The following is a 17,784-nucleotide window of genomic DNA, read 5'->3' as shown; positions in this document are numbered from 1 at the left end:
TCCTGTCTAAGCAAGATATCTGCAGTTTACTCTGGAGTGCTGCTGCTCCCGTTAAGTGTGGCGAGTAAAGGCAATTCGTGTTTGACATTCCTCAAACGGCTGACTTGCCTGTTGATCAGGTCGGGTTTCGACGCCAATCGAACAGCGAATGAGGACTGCCAGTCCCCTGTTACTGGTACCAACTAACTGTACTGATTTCTGAGGTTCACGTGCTCCTCAAACACAGTTTCCTTTGCAGCACATATACACAATTCCGCTTTTCCCAATCAGCTTCTAGTTCGTCTCCATCCAACTTTGGATATTCTGTCCGCAGGCTCCCCTGCACTATGATTGACCGCTTTGATCACTGTGCATCACACTCAGCTGCAACTTCTGTCTGACTTCAGTAACGACCGTTAACACTTCGAAGTCTGCTTTCAAACACCGGAAGGCGGTTTACTTAGCTGCCTTTAATTTTCGCACATCGAAGCAGGCGGCTCTTGCTCGTCTGTCAGAAACAAGGATACGGGACCCACGTACTGTAACAGAACTGACTGGCCAATCGCTTTCTTCCAGGCTTCAGTCTGCGCAGCTCTGGTGATATGGAGGCCTACGCACTTGTATATGCAGGGTTAAGTATTTTATTAAGCGGACGAGCGGGACCTTTTCCCCTTCATTGGCTACGCTTTGATAGTCGCCGCTGTGTGGTTCGTTTGGCAACACCTGTGAAAGTATATCGTGGAAGCGAGGTCTACCGCACATTGTTTATCATGTCTGCTTACGCCCCAATTGACTGTAGCTCCAAATTTGGAACAGTTTCTACGGCGCTCTAGCTGCTAAAAGCTCATACTTCGTTGTGGTTGCTGGTCACATGAATGTTCTGGTATGTAGACCAAGTTGTGTGCTGACTGTAAACTGTTTCTGGCCGGTACGAATTTTCGGCATAAACGTTAGTATCACATGAGGTGGCGGTCACTAACTGCAAATCACCAGTGGACTCAGTTGAATCACGTGGCCATCAGCCCATGGTTGAGAACCACAATTCAAGAATACCGTTCCTTTGCACACAACTTGATTCCGATCACGCCATGGTGCGTGCTCGCCTGTCAGTTCGCTTCTCCTCAGACCCTTGTCAATCAGCAAGAAACATGCCAATCAATCTTAGGATCACTACCATAGCTCAGCAGTATCGAGTTGAACTAGCTCAGCTACTCTACAGTAAGGCAAACTGTACTGGTAGCGAGCACGTGGATGAAGCATAGCAAGATGTGGAAGACGCTATGCTAGCGGTCCAGTGACTACTGGATGTCGTTGAGATCGTTGGTCCTCATCAATGCCAGGAATTCCGTACCAGCAGACAAGGAGTACTACTCACGAAATCCCTCAAGCACCAAATAGTGAAGAGCCTAAGGAAAGACAGAGCTCCGATGGAATTCGAAAGCCCGGCAGATGGAGAAGGCTTTTGCTACCGGGAACAACCGTGCTCTATATCAGCTGATACGATCGACTGACTCTAGGAAAGCAATGGTCAGTGAAACAATAGATGAAAAGGAGACTCATTATTTCACTCGCAAAAACGGCAACTGGAAAGACGGGCAGAACGTTTCGGAGTTTACTTGACCTCCGGCAGTACAGCCTGTGGAAGCAGGCCCTACAGGCGCATGGAATATAAGCCTTAATCGATCGTCGGAAAAAAAATTACGAAATATCCGTACTGAAATGTGAGAAGGCACTAGGGCCAGACGGTCCATATCCAACCTTTTTTCAAAGAAGGTGGAGAATCCATAGTGTAATGTGGAGTGAAGAGAAAGCACCTGAAGAATGGGGTGCACCGTCAGTTTACCTTCCCTTCAAATGGGGTTTGCCGGCTCTATGTGAAAACCAGTGTCACATTAACTTTGTAGCTGTGGAATCTAAGGTAATCCCTTATCCTTCGATTCGAGGGTTGAGTGAACGCAGGGAGAGACAGATCCGTAGAACCCACCCTGAGTTACATACTACAGGAGGATGCATCGATAACATTTTCACCCTATGTCATCATCATCATCATCATCATCATCATCATCGACAGCATGACATCAGTGTTCAACACTGATGCTTCACTGACAGATTCATTACCAGCGATACTGCCTCCAGCAACCAATAGTTGTTGTCTTCCTTGACTTGAAAGCTGCCTTTGACTTCGTGGACCGTGGGGCACTATGGCAGTGTCTATGTAACAGAGGTTCCCCCCATAAATTCTTGATCTTTGTTAAGACGCTGTACGCCAGCTTCGGCGGATGACTTCCCATGTTCTGTGGGAATCTCTCGCCTGAGTTCACCACATCAAGCGGTGTCAGGCAAGGCGATCTCTTTCATTTTTCCTCTTCGACTTCATGACTGATACGATTATGGAGGACTCACTACCAACCTCTAATGCGTGTGGTCATAGTGGTCATAATGCTCGAAATGGTAGGAATGCATTCGATATCGAGTGCGCAGATGGCATGGCGCTTTGTGATAGTGATGCAGTCGTAATGCAAGCACTACTAAATAGTCCGAGTAATTCTGACGGTCGGTTCGGCATGCACTTCACTTATGCAAAGTACATATTGATTCAGCAAGACTAGGTGGAATCAGACCACGAGAAGAGTGGAAACGATCCAGGGAAGGTCAAACAATGACTTGGCAGCGAAGTTTGAGGGCCTTTATAGGCTAACTCAACTCTGCTGGTTATTGCCATCTCCCTTGGTAATTCGGGGCGAAGGAGGCACGAGGGCTGGGATACTGGCANGGCTGAGATACTGGCAGGTCGCCCAAGCCTAGACAGTGGAAGTCGAGAGGCAGAGGTCGGGTTCGAACCACGGACCTTGCGGTCAGTAAATTCGCGCTCTAACCACTTGGGTCATCTCGCCCCGATATTGATAATAAAATAATCGTTCAGCTGTGGCACCCTTTCGGTGCCTAGCTGCCATGCCACACAAAAGAGAAATAAGATGGTGCTCTAACTCACCACTTGGGCCAAGTGGTTAGAGCGAGAATTTACTGACCGGAAGGTCCGCGGTTCGAATCCGACCTCCGCCACTCGACTTCCCCTGTCTGGACCTGGGCAACCTGGCAGTATCCCAGCCCTCGTGCTTCCCTCAGGTGGCATGGTAGCTAGGCACCTAAAGTGGTGCTACAGCTGAACGTCTAATCTCTTATCTCTATTCATTTCAAGAAGACCACAAAGGATTTGAGAGTGTGAATGGGGCTCTTTGGTATTTAGGTTATGGAATGGAAGTATGCAGACCGATCTCCAATGATCGAATGTATTCCCTGAAAGCATGTACAACTCAAACAATTTGTACAAGTAAGGCTCATCATTCCAATAAGACAAGGGGTCATGTCTTGTTAAGCCGTTACAAGCAAGGTATCTGCAGAGATGGCTGGGCGAAATAAATTGACTAAGAAGATAGATAAGGGAGTCAGGAGAGAAATCGACACATGTCTGGAAGCAGAGTCACTGTTTGGTCTTTCAACGTGGGTGTTTTTATTTATTCTCATTGACGAGACTAGTTTCAACTGGACAACAACTCCGTATGTTGTTCGTATAGAAATAAACACTGTTTTCCACTCGTGATTGATTATGTTGTTAAACTTGGTGATAAACTTTCGAACTGACGGAAGGTTCCGAGGCTGACTACTTGATGCTTGAGTAGTTTTGGTGCTACCGACTCTGCACATTGAAGTCTGTGTTAACCTCACCCCACAAAATATAGCTCCCGGCCAGCGTCAGATTGCGTAAGTGAATGGAGCTGTAGGCCTCACCAGTTGTTTAGCCATCTTTCTTATCTGTTGATTTTTGCACTGTTCCCATGCAAGGTGTGGTTTTGTGACAACATATCAACGATGTAACTGTTGATGGTGGATGGTTATTCTATAATTCATTATGTTGCCAATTTAGTCTGCTTTTTTTGTTTTAGTGTTCTCTTAGTGCAGTTGATGGACGAATCATCCCTCCAGTCAACTGTCCAGTTGGTCGATCCAGGATGTCTGGCAGAGAGGATCCGTATGGATCAATCAGTACGTGTGCTTCGTGTGTACTTCTAACCCTACACTACAGTTTATCTTATTGGATGTGAGGTCCTTCGTAGACTACAACACAAATCACATCACCCAAGCTGTAAATATTGGGGGCAATCGAGGTTTTCGGAGAAAATTTCTCCAGCTGATGGTATGTTCTATGTTTACAATACTTTATGCAGTACTCGTATTTCAGGTCCCTATAGATGTCTTTATTCAGCGTCTTATGGGCTTACCACATGATACTGACGCACTCCACGCCACTCCTGTAGTCGTGTATGACCATTGTCTGGATGACCTCCGGAACCTAAGCCCCGATTGTTTTTTACACTCCGTCCTTGGACAACTGTCGAAAAAGTTTTGCTCAATATTTTTATTAAAGGGTGAGTACCGCAGTGCAATCCTTGCTTCCAACTATTGTGCTCAGTGAACTTCGAATTTGCCCTTACCATAGTGAATCCATTATATTCAATAGATTTCGTCATTTGACGCGGTACTGCTGTACGGTGTATTTTCTCATTGCCACTTGGCTAAACTCAGTTCGATTTAGCTGCTGTAAACTGTTTACAAAGGTACAACAGCCTCAGTAACAAGGCGTGGACAGATACGTATTGGAGGTCATGTTCTGCCTCCGCTTAGCAGAATATATGCTTGGTAGGAAGTCGAAGTTCAGATCGTGCATCGCTTCGATGCAACAACCTTATTGACTGACCGGGTCGTGCCTTCCGTGCTTGTTTGCGCATCCTTTCCCTTACTTTCGTATCTTCATCACGAAGGCGTTACTTGTCTGCATTCAGGTTGTTCCCATTCATCATATGGTACGGCCAGCGTTCTCTGAAACAGGTGACTATTGGGTATCTGATGTTGGATTTTTACCAAAATTCCTTTGTGTCAAAAAAGTCACGTCGTCGGCATTTAGGTGTCTACCGAAACGTCCAGGCAATCTCAAATAACAAAAGTAAACATGCTACTTCGAAAAAATTCTGTTTTTGGAACCAATAGCGGGAGTGCATTTGATGCACTCAGACGAATCCCTGTTGGAAAGTGCAGTGGTTCGTAGAGTTTGTGAGAATCCACCAACATGTCACACCCTTCCCTGTTTGGTGAGGTTGTCCATTTATGGTCTGTCTGTCTTCTTCAGCTGGTATGTCTGCCACGCTTTCGCATTCACGCAAGTGCTTTCGCGGTCCCTGCTTCCACTTCGCTGTATGCACGAAACCTATATCCTTCACGCACTACACATTAACCAACTTGTTATTTTGCTACGGCACACATCCCACTTAAACTTCCCGGAGTGTAGTTCTGGCAAGGTTTTGTATTGTGATCGTATAACTATTTTCGACTCATTTTCCCCTTCCTTTAATAACTTTGTAACGTCTTTTGTTTGGGGCTTTCAGCGCTAACAAACTGACAATAGTGGCATGCATGGCAGCTAGGCACTGAAAGGGTGCTACAGCTGAACAGTTATTTGATCCGTTTGATAATGTAGTTGGACTGTACCCTACTGGCGGTGTCGGTGGGTTCCATCGTTCTGGCAACACGGGTGCGATTCCTTTCTTACGTTTTTGGCTGCTTTCACCGTTGACTGTCCTTTGCCGTTGGACTGGCTGTAGTAAGGACTGCTCTTTCGATGCTGAAAGCACCCATTTTTCCTCGGTTTTAAACTCTTTGTTTGAGAATTGGGGTTCATTATCCGCAAGCAAAATTCCTGTAGTCTTGTTTAGTGAAAAACGAAACCTTTGAGAGTTCGTCACTGATATGGTTGTGGTACTGGTTAGTCGGTCGACTTGAAATACCGCCTCAGTAGTCAACCACTACAAGGCAATGGTTTTTTGACTGCCACTAGTTGCCATGGGTGGTTCGGAAGCACTATTTCCTCTTTTCTTTGTCTCATGTCGAATAGTATTCACAGCAAAAGTTTGTCTGTATAACCAACTACCCCATACAGAAATAATACCATAAGCATGTTAACCGCTGTGCACATAGACCACATTAGTAACGCAATAATTTATCCAACGATTTGGAGTGGAATTTCATATTCACCAACAGTGACAATATCGCTCCGTCGCCTTCAGATTCTGTCTAATCTGGTTGTAATATTCGATTGTCTGCGTATGTTTCTATACTTCCTATAATTTGTTTTCTTGTCTGGGATACGTACTAGTCCCTTCGGAAAAACAACTCTCTCCAGGACAGTCTACAGCGATTATTTCCCTCCAAGTTTCTGTAGGATCTCCTGCCCACGAGATATCCGTCCACTCATCCCCTAAAGTATACACAGTTTGCCCTCTCCTCGAGGTGTTCTTCAGAAAAATTACTAGATTTGGCCACATAAAGATGCTAGAAAAAGCCACTGAACGGAATGAGTTTTTGAGTACGTATCAACGCGTCTACCGCTTGTAATCCCTTCGAAACTCGTTTGACCGAGCAGATCTATCCCTAGATTGGTCCCAACTTCAGAACTTGTTCGGTACTTTCACAAGTCAATACACATTAAGCTTTTTTTCACATCGCCGTGAACAACGCCGGGTTTAACTATCCACTTCTCAATGGTGCATCCCTGTTGTTTGTCATGAAGCGGTTACTTCTGGTTATAATAGCACCACTATTTCTGAGGAAAAGTGTCATTAAGCAAGTATATCTGTATGACGAATTCGATGTAGTAGCAAGTCCTCCCAATGATCTATTGATAAACTTTCATCGCCGCAAACACGGGGCATACATGTTATTATGAAGGACAGAGAGAAAGGAGCTTCCAGTAGCTATGTCTGTTTGAAAGGCAGTTTTTTTTTCAGAACTCAGTTAGTGTTGGGCTGTAATTTTCTCCATGCGTGTTACGAGCTCTAGAAAGTTGGAACTCGTAGGAGCGAGTGAAATTTCTGCGTGGTTTCCTTTATTTGCAAAAGACTTTACTATGTAAGGATGCCAGTAATCAGATTGCACTACTAGTTCATTTTGATGTACTTTGTGGAGCTCTTCGTTCCGAAATTCGTTGGCGATTCTTCTCTCCATTATCGCACTCTCCACTGTTTGACCTAGGGCTTCATATTGATCAGTATGCACAATAACTTATACACCTTCCGTTCCCATTTAGTTGAACACTTCTACGTTCCAGACAGTCTTTGTATGTGGCTTGAAACAGTAGATGAATTTTGTGATCAGATTCGAGTTCAGGTAATCGTATCAACTTTCAGTCAACTGCCTTTTTATTGGTTAAAATCAACCAACTAAACAATCCCAAAGGGGACATGTTGACTGGTGCTTTTTATCAAAAAGACTACGTATGTTCAGTACCAGTCTGTCAGTCAAAACTGTCCTGACCGTACCCAATTTTTAAGGCCTCTACTTATTTGGCATCCACTTTTACACCGTGATTCGAATGTGTCTTGTGCATGCAGACGTATTATCTTATTTCGTATATTGTGCGTCTCTTAAATGCATTGGCAATCAGATCTTGAAAGGCTTTTCTCTTGTGGCACTTTTGCGGGCCGCGCGTCATTTTGTAGGTCTGTTTGGTGAAAAAGGATATTCGGTGTTCCAAGAACTGGTTTGTGGTCCATTTATTTGCACAACCAAATCACAGGTTGGTGCTGATGATTCATGCGCATAGTGTGCAACGCAATCAATGTGTATGTGGTGAGTAATTCTGGCTGCTGTGCCGATTGGACAATAACCGAACGCCAGCCGGTATTCCGCGACCAGCCTGTCGAAAAAGCTTTTCTTGCGTTTACCTCTCCTCGCAGGCTGGTCGTGTGGCGCTTCTTGTAGCCGATTTTCAAAATACTTCGTTACCGATAGTTCACCAGAGCAATTCCTTTATCAAATGGACACTGGATCTTTTCACTTTGTGTATCAGTGGCGACTGAAGGTAGTTTTCTTAACTGTTTTTCCATATTTCAGGTGGATTCTTAACTTTCCATGCACTCTATCCAGAGTTGTGCTGGGAAAGTCCCAAAAGGCTTGCCGGGGAAGATGTGGCCGAATACCATCATTCTGACTGCGATTTGGAGCACATTTTGGCCAGCTGTGAAGAAACCGTTCCTTCTACTGCTCTTGTGTCCTCTTCATCGGTTGCTGAGTCCAGTGACATTTTCAGGAGCTCTGCCAGTTTCACACCCATGACAGCTACACCCCAACTCACGCAATCGACTCATATGTCCAAAAGTGTGAAGCGAGCGAGGTGAGCCGAACAAATCTGCTGTGCTTATATACTATTCGCAAAAACTTTTTGGTATGGAGGGCAGCGACGGGAAGTCCAAACTTTACCCAAGTGTATATATCTTCTGCAAAGGTTCTGTGGAAGAGTAATCATTTCAGTTCCAAAGTCACTTCATCCGTTGAGATAAAATCGCATCAGACATTTGCTTTTGGAATTTTCTGGGAATGAGTTTCTTACCTTACGATGGCTAACACATCTATGGCAGTATGCACGGCCTCTGCATGTGTATTACATATGCATTGTTACATATATCACATGTATTACATGTAGTACACAAACCTGACGACGTGACAAATTAAAGAGAGGGCGCCCTATCCTTTCAGTCCTACACCATAAGTGAATCCGTAAAAGCCTAACTAAACACTGAGTGGGCGGTATTTCCGCTTTCAAATACCAATTCCGCACGTATATCGTTGAAGATCTTGTGCACTAATACGCACATGGCATAATTTAATTTAGCTGTTGCTGGATGACGAGAGGAAGCCCCGGTGCGTCTACTGAATAGTGCTCACCATGGGGTCACTGTGAACTCATGTGAGCTGATTCCTACGAAACTGCGAAAGTAGATGTTCAAAACAGTGTCGTTGGGGAATAGGGTTCATACGTAGGGACCCTAAATGTAGTTTTGGGAGAACTTATGGACAGAATATGGATTTTCGGAGTTAGATTCACAGTGTCTGATCCTTGATTACTTCTTTTGGAATACTGACGGAGACAATATCGTACAACGTGGGCCACTACCCTCAACAACTTTCGCCTGCCATGTGTAACGGAAGACCTGATGGGATGCGTGGTATTGATTCATCCATCCATCTACATGTGCCCGTCCCGACGAAATTATGTCTCCGGTATCAGAGTCGGCCAACTCACAGTTAACATTGAATATAGCTGAGACATAATGACAACATGGATGTACGTGATATTAGCTGTATACTGCGCTGCTGATCCTACATCCAGTGCTTTTAACGGGCTCCATGTAGTCATACCGTAGACTGGTTGAATACTGAATTCGCTATCCATAATATGATCGGAAGTGTATCTGACCCTTGTAAGTAGTGGTCGCAAAACCCTTCAGCCTTTTCGGTGCCTACGTTCCGTACCACTGGAAGGAAGTTTGAGGGCCGAAATACTTCCAGATTGCCCTAGCCTAAGAAGGAGCAGTTTTGATGCCGAGGTTGGATTCGAATGACGGACCTTTCGATCAGTAAGTTCGCACCTGAACCACCGAGTTTTCTCGAGCTCAAAGAACTCGAAATAGTAAATAAGTGGTAGGACGAGTTAGATCGAAACTTACCGACAACCTGCTGTCAGTTTCGCTTTTTCGGGGTTTACAAAGTGGGCGCAGTCATTTGGTTTTAACCGATCTTATTTCGCTCCTACTGGATTTGGACATATAGCATGTATGTCAAATCTGGATGAAAAGAAGATTAAAGCATGCATCGGGGGAACGTCTTCTTCACGATGTTGTTCGACAGGACGTGCTCGAGGGTTAGGTTGGAGCATTTTTTCGGACACCGAAGCCTTTTCTGTGTAAGTATCAGGTCCGAAGCTATTAATTTTCGCTGTATGCACTAAACAACAGTGTGGTTCCTTAAAATCACTTCTTTAGATGCATATTCTGCACCATAATTGGATTTTATTCTGCTTCCGATTCTTTACCTTGCCAGATTTCAATTGTCCAGGTTGAGGGATGATTTATTGATATTCAAAGGACTTCGCAAACTTTAAGTACAGTAGTTTAGTCGTTTCTAACGTATGTTGGTTCTGAAGCACACACCATGTCGCTGCACAGCAAGCGACCAAATTTCAGCTTGGTCGCATGCACAGATATGCGTGAATCAGGATTAAGGTCCCATTGCTTTTTTTCTCCTCCTCACTGACAAATGAGCGTTTTCATTCTTTACAGCGGTATTCACAGCGGTTACCAGAAGGAAACTTCCTTCCCCGGTTTATCCTCATCTGACAGTCCACGTCCCTCACCCATCCTACCCCACCTGGTTTTGGGAAGTCAACTGGATGCGTTATCCGCAGCTGTCTGTCATCAATACGGAATCACGCATGTAATCAATGTTTCTGTTGACGGATCTGCGCCTCCGCATATTCCGGTCGAAAACTTTTACCGTATCGCGGTCAACGACAACTACACGGACCGGATGCGACCATATTTCGAGCAAGCTTTCCAATTCATAGGTAAGTGACTAATCGTTGTGCATTGCATCCCAGGTTCCTTCCTGTGATATGTATTGCTTTTATATTTTTCACTCCCCATTTCACGTGGGCTAGATTTTCGTTAGGAAAACCCGACCTTACTGAGGACATACAGGTCACGTGCCCTTCGACTAAGTACTAATCATGCCCTCATTCTGTCCGTTCGTTTGTTTGTCCTTACGTACTTTCCAATCGGTTTTCATCCTGATTGTTTCAAAGTATGTGGTGTATTCTTTCTGCTTGTTTTGTACCCTTGTTTCTTCCGCGTGCAGCCGTAGAACACCCGGAGAAAAGTTTCACCTTAACCGCTTATTCCTTTTTTATTACGTGGAACATAACCACTGACTGGGAGTTAAAACAAACAATCGCCGAAATCCTACGCAAAATATTGCACGACAGACCTGTTTTTTGTTTGCAGGTCAGAAGCGAATAATTGGTGTTGAACACCGTGGTAACTTGTAAAACTGGTTAGTTCTTGGTACTTTTCAAAATAAATGCATAATTTCGAAGTCCCATTGTTAACACTGCCGTTTCGGTACAGAGTAATCGTAGTAAAAACTGGTTTGTGTAAATCTAAGTCGGTGTAGAACCAATTCAGCGAAACCAAGGCACTTTCAAGGAAACCCTTGAATCATTCTGAGTGCAACAACAATTTTGATTAGTTTGCGCGAATGTACGAGAATCCTAACAGTTGACGCGTCAGGATATTTCTTCTGAAGCACGCCCTGGGTATTGGGTTGTGTTTGTTAGACCGATCTAAATTCCATCGAGCTTCCATTCTATATTTTCTTCAGATATAACGTGAGATACACTTCCTGTATCGTTGCTACGATATGGTCAACTGTGACTCCATTCAACGCTGTCGGTCTTGTTCTCTTCCGGATTTATTATTCTCGTTATCTGATATCAAATGGATTGTGACTCAGACCTCTGAAGTGTCGGATTTCTGTTCCGTTTCGGGAACGTCCATAATCAACAAACATCAGACACCTTGGGGCATTTCTGTCAGATGTTGCCTTGGGTCCGTTCCACCTGCCTCTCACTCGTAGATCGAATTCAACGGAAAACTGTCTCATTGTCTACTCAGTTCTGATCGGTAGCCTTTAACCCTTTTGCCACCAGTTTTATGCTATGTCACTACTACCATATCAATTTTTCTCCTGAGCTCTCATCTTCGGATGCACTTCCTAAGCCTATTCACTTCCACTCATCTGCATCAGGGGAAAATTTTTCACTGCTGCACAGAACTCCTCTCAACGAATATATGGCTCTTAAACACTCACAGTTTCTGTTCTCTCAATTTCCTGGGCTCTCCAACTATTCACGAATTGGTCCAGTGCATATCTCGCCTGTCATAGCGGGCTGTTTTTCCACTTTATTTAGGTATCTGGATGTGATTCTGCGTGTTTTTCTGAATTTTTATTGTCCTTACACGGGTCCCTAATTGTGGGTCTTCTTTCCCCTCCTAATCGATCATTAGAGTAGTAACAAATACCTTCTGGGTAACGTATTCATTGAACTAGTCGGTGGATAGAACCAAATGACGCCAAAAGTCCTTTTTATTGATTGTTAATAGCTTTGTCAAAAGGATCCACGGAAAACCCGCAACAGTTCATACAAGCCATTCATAAGTTTTATCATAGATTCGCAATGAAAACTGAGTCCAGAACAGTTTCGACAATATCGACTGCTTCACTCCGTTTTCATGTAATACTACAATTGGAGGCCCATGTGCCATGAGTACTAGTCGCGTTGACTTCGATATATATATATATATATATATCCTGAGTTGGCTTATTTTTACTAAGCTTGCCTGCTTAGCCAATAGCGTTAAAATTAGGCTGAAATTTTTCGCTGTTAGTCGATCAGACCAGGGGTTTGAGAGTTTCGAATTCAGGCGTCCTATGGGCTGTCAATTGTTGTCTCAGCTAGTCAGCTGGGGGCAATAGAATTACTTTACCGCCTTCACAAAACCGGGATGTAAATAGCCGAGCACTGCTGCTAGCGTGCTGCGGTTTGGCTCGTCTGGGAATTCCGGCTGCTGTTGTTTTTGCTCCACCGAGTTTCAGTCTTATTCAAGTGTCTTTAATCGACAAAATCACTTTTTATTTGGACGTTAGTTTCTGCTCCAACTATTAGGGAAACTTGTGCGTATGCTTTTTGGATGGATATTGATGCAACCAGACAGGCAAAATATGTTATCCGAGCAAAAAAAAACAGTTTCATACCTTCATTTGCAAACTAATGTGTTTTTTTTCGAGAGACTCACCTGGAACCCAGCTGAATCTCTCGTTTGTGATGTTTTCGGGCAACTGAATGTGCTGCACCAGCCCGCCTCATGTTTCAGTCGCTACGATATTCGAGATATCGCGATACATGCATATCTTCGTAATGTACCACTCATAAGGTTGCTGAAAATCCGTCGACAGCCCACGACTGGTTTCGCCCTTTTTGGGGCTCAGGTAGGCACAGTCCCCGGGTTTCCGTCAACCTTATGTTCTACTTGAAACCAAATCACCAAAATACCTTCTCTTTTTCACCTAGTACGATTAACAGGGGAAGGTAAAATCTGACATGCCATTAAGAGGATAACTCAATACTAATAATTTAGGGTGTTGTTTACACCTTTTAGTTTAAGTGGATAAATACGCCGTACACAGTGGTGCCTCACTACACCGCTACGCAAGTTAAATCGAGCATTATCTAGGTGAGATTACCAGTGTCCCGAGACGGAGGAGCACTGAATGGGCGGTTTTACATACCCAGCTGCTTAGTCTAGGGTAATTGTGCAGGACATCGTCATTTTGGTGTGGATCAGTCATTTCCGGAACCAGAAAGTGTTTCTCGTGTCTGGTCGACAAGATTGTTGCTTAGTGAAGAAAAGTGCTCGTAATAAAGCTCCGTGGTAGAAAATTCTGAAGTTTTCCGAACTCTGTTGGCTTCTGTTTTTGGTGGTCACCTGGCATGCGGTGGACAATTTCAAATGAACACCACTGCGTTTTCGGGTCAGTTATAAAAATTGGCGAACAAATTAAATACTACCTGGTCAACCGTTAATAAAGAACTCGTTATGCCATACACTACTGAACATTTAATGCTCAAGCGTAGATCCGTGGGTGTTCATATAAGTTAGCGCGAATCGTCTCCACTGCCGTCATTTCTTTCAGATCAACAACAACGGTCATTCTTGGTGGTTTCAGGGACTGGCGCGATTCAAGTATCTCTCATGAGGATATGGTCAATGTGTCCTTGGCCAGGGTTAAATGTAGCTTGGTTCCCTCGAATCTGCCTTTCCGTTTAACCAATCAACCTGCGCAAGACTATTCCAGAGAGCGTCTTAGATGCTATAGCCAGCTAACGTATGCCACTGTGGTTTTTGTTTGACGTTCTTGCAACCTTAATGAACGTCGGAATCGCCGTCTAAACTACTTGCGTAGATATTGTTCCGTTCCAAATTGTTACCCACTAGGGACTCTCCATATTTGGAGGGCGTGGAATGCAAATCCTCCTGCCTGGGTGCCTTGATGTTTTGAAGGAACATCATCTCGCTTTGGATTTCTCTTGCTCTTGAGGGGTGTTGTCGTCTTTCCATTTACTTCTGTCCGATTCTTTCAGAGCTTCTGTTCAGTTCATCGATTAAGACATGAACGAATTGCCATTCTGCTTTTCGCAAATCCTTTCTCCGGTGCCCACATTCTTTTGGTCAAGTGATTTAATCAACTGAAATAGAGTGCTGTTGTTTTTCAGCAGAAATCCTTTACATCTATGGGGCCTTCACATTTTGTCAGCGTCATCTACCATTCTTTGACCTATTGATTATCCGATGTTGGGATCTGTGTATTCCATCATGGTATTTAGTGGCCAAGATCATACATTTCATTTCCGTCCACTCACCTCTAAGAAATCCCCATCATACTTGTGATTTCCCGGCAAATTTCCAACCAGGTCGGCTCGATAGGGTTCGGCTACGGTGACTCACGTAATTCGTAATTAAGTTGTTTACCTAAAATGAATTGCAGTTCACCTGAAACTGCACCGTCACCTTATCTGCCTGTATCTTTGGCTGGTACTAGTGTGGACGCTCCCAAAGAGTGTTCGCACTGGCTAGGAACAGACTATGTACAGTGCGAAGCTGAAGAATTCGGGTGCCGGTTGTCTGTATAGCCTTTGAGGAAACCGGATCTGTCACTCAACTGTGTTTTTTCCCGACGTATCGGTCCAAATCGGACGTTCAGATCACTCACCAGACTGACGATGCCTGCACTTCTTGCTGGTCGAACCAGTCGTGACAGATCTCCATAAGAGCCGTCTTTCTTAGCTTGAGATGCAGTCTGTCGGTATGTATGCTATAATTACAGATACATCTATCGTATCGGGTTCCATTAACCCTGTTTGAACCAGATGGCCGTACAGCTCAAAGACGATGGTTTATTAGGACTTTCAGCCCTGGAGCTGAGAGCAACTCTGCATCCAGACACCGGTAGACTGCGTCAGGATCATCAGACACTCAGAATCACATGTGAAATATATGGCTCTTGTTTATCATTTTCAGGTGCTGGACTGAGTTGTTTTGCGTATCTGTTTTAGAATCATAACATGGAACGCGAAGTCTCCTCGAGGGATGCCTATTGCTCGAGTTATCAGAGTGAGGGCAATGAAGGCTACGATATGAACGGTCTTCTTCAGCTTCGTTAAATGATTTTTGGTTTATCCTAATGGGCGGTGTTCTAGATTGTTCAGATGGATGACAGCCGGTGAACTGAAGCGGTAGTATGGTCCTCTCTGGGAACTCCGCGCGTTTGGCTGCCGAAGACTGGTCCAGCTTGAGGGTATGGGGCGTAAAGCATGTAGCCTCACTCTTCACGTTACTGAACACGGCAGCTGTGTGTCAAGTTGCTGCTAGGTTTTAACTTTATTTTGAACCTAGTTCATCCCCAGGTGATTTTTATATGGCTCTACCTTTTCAAACCCGCCTCTCTTTACGCGAACGTAGCACTACTGATTTCTCAAACCTGTACATAACGGCTTCCTTTTTGGAGCTACTTACAGCCTCAATGCTCACCTCATTAGGGCTTTACCACCACGTCCGTTTTAGCCTTCCTGATACGACTGAACTGTGTGGAACGACGTGTAAACCAGTGTTGTCCGTGTCACTTTGCTCGCACACCATATCAAGGCTGGTTGGTGTTATATCCACTACCTTGATTGCTTGTGTTCTTTATTGGCACTGGGAAAGAGCCGTAACGACTCAGGCAATGGTACCGCAAAGAGTCTCTCGTCCCTCTCCAGAATTATGCTACCGTCTATGGCCTCGATTCCGCTGTGTTGTTACTGTTAGTTTCTGTGATGATTGCATAGTGATGGAGTGATGGGGGCCTGAAAACTATTCCTGTTTACAACTTCACAGCACGCGAGTGTTCAACACGAGTGCTATTGTCTTCAGCGCAAGAGTCTTCTTGTGGCCTGTTTGGATCCTATAGAAATAGTAGAGTATACTTACCTGTGTATCCCTTTTCGACATTGCTATATATGTGAATACACGGGATACGCTGTTAACGCATTTAATTACCCAAGTTGTGACCAATCGTTATACCGACCAGTGACGTGATTTCATTGCGATCAGAATCCTCATGTAGAAAATAAAAACGTGCTGTCTAGCTTTCCAACCCACGTCTTGTCTGACAAACTACACGCGTGTAGCACTACGCAAAAAATTCTTTTTTTTTTCAAGAATATGGTCTGTCTGTAGGCGTGTTTCGTCAAATTATTCGTAGTACGAGCAGAAATGGATCTTTGCAACTTGTTCTATCGTACTCAAGAACTCAATATGAAAGCGCATTAAGTCAGCAGTTTATTGGATTGCAGTTGAGCATCGACTGGGAGCGTAAAATTTAGTGAATTCAAACTAACGGTCTTTCGGTAGTATTGCTTGGTAAGCAAATTAGGCACGCGCATAATAAAGTGAAGATTTCGTTCTGTAAGTGAAGCCAATCTATGCTGAAAAGCCGAGAAACACTGTACAACTGTTTCATCCTTATTGGGAATCATCAGCAGCGCGCATTTTACGTAAGTCCGGATAGTATCGAACCCGTGACCTCCCGGCTAGTAGTTTGAACATTTAACCGTTTGGCCACGGGCGGCTGACCAGCACTTAGACAGGATATAGCGCCGCCTATCTTTCAATCACGGGATTCACATCACGCGGTCAGACGTGTTGACTGGCTCCTCAAGCACTGACTTCTCAGGTGGAAGCTTCACTCATCGGGTGAAGTTCATTCTTCCACTGAACTACCTATAGATTGTTGGTAGTGTGAGGAGATTTGGGATTTTTGTTCAGATTTCGTCCTGTAAGTGGAGCGAGATGCGCACTACTGATGGTTCCTATTAAGGATGATACACCTGTACAGTGATTCTCGGCTTTTCAGCATAGATTGGCTTCACTTACAGGACGAAGTCTCAAATCCCCTCACAATACCAACATACTAAAGTCTTATTTTTTCGTTTTAGGCAGTTCTGACAATACATGCAGGGTAATATATCGATGGGCACAGTAAAGCTCAGAAGTTTTAAGTATATTTCTCAGCATAACACCTGCCATAGATCCATCGTCATCATCATCATTGTCAGCTGTAAGATCCGCGTGCTTACCGTATAGTGGTTGTAGCTGCCACAGTTTCGTTCACCGATTTCCCATTAATAAGTCCCAACAGATACATGGGCTACCCCATGAACGACAATCTTTTGTTTGAATATAGGCCACATTCCGTACCCACGGAAAAATATTCTTAGGGCTCAATGTTATGCCTCCGTCCTTATGAGTAGCCTGGCTTCTCACCTTGCCACTTGCGTCGTACCCTGGCAACAATCAGCCTCCTGGTACGAGAGCATATTTCCGAAGTGTGTCATCGCCGGCGGCGCGTTTCCCTTTAAGGTGTGACCTCCTACACTATGAGTTTATTCATAATGGTCTAAGCAGGCATGGTTACATGTCTCACTACTTGGTATTCGAAAATCATAGCTTATCTGGCTCATGCGTTGTTGATATCCACGGAACTGAGTGTTTCAGTGTCACGGTAAACAAAAACTGGTTTGTTTTGGTTAGATTTGAGAAGATTGAAGATTTTCTCACGAAACCATGTCATGATTGTCCACTAAACAGATTTTTGAGCACGTGGCCGCGAATATATTAAACGCAACTGTCACATGACACTACGTCAGCCAGTTTTTGGGCTTGAGACGTTGGTAGTATCTTAATATTAGACATTTTTTTCGTTTGAAAAACATGTTTGACGTTCCAAACTTTGGCCAATTTTATTCATTATATTTGGCATAAG

The 17,784-nt window shown here is 44.3% G+C and overlaps 1 protein-coding gene across 1 annotated transcript in view; it reads left to right on the top strand.

The window, feature by feature from the left end:
* Positions 1-2,931: 2,931 nt before the first annotated feature.
* T265_15277 (hypothetical protein) overlaps positions 2,932-17,784 on the top strand; it is a gene marked incomplete at both ends in the record, with an annotated part of 23,070 nt that continues 8,217 nt past the window's right edge. Inside the window, 6 exon segments of the mRNA XM_009177376.1 lie at positions 2,932-2,986; positions 2,992-3,113; positions 3,940-4,023; positions 4,064-4,406; positions 7,924-8,203; positions 10,149-10,432. Coding sequence (XP_009175640.1) covers positions 2,932-2,986; positions 2,992-3,113; positions 3,940-4,023; positions 4,064-4,406; positions 7,924-8,203; positions 10,149-10,432 — 1,168 coding nt within the window.

The sequence above is a fragment of the Opisthorchis viverrini genome (assembly GCF_000715545.1).
Source record: "Opisthorchis viverrini unplaced genomic scaffold opera_v5_422, whole genome shotgun sequence".
NCBI lineage: Eukaryota > Metazoa > Platyhelminthes > Trematoda > Opisthorchiida > Opisthorchiidae > Opisthorchis > Opisthorchis viverrini.
Note: the sequence above shows the minus strand (reverse complement) of the source record. Positions and strands in the feature narration are given on the sequence as shown.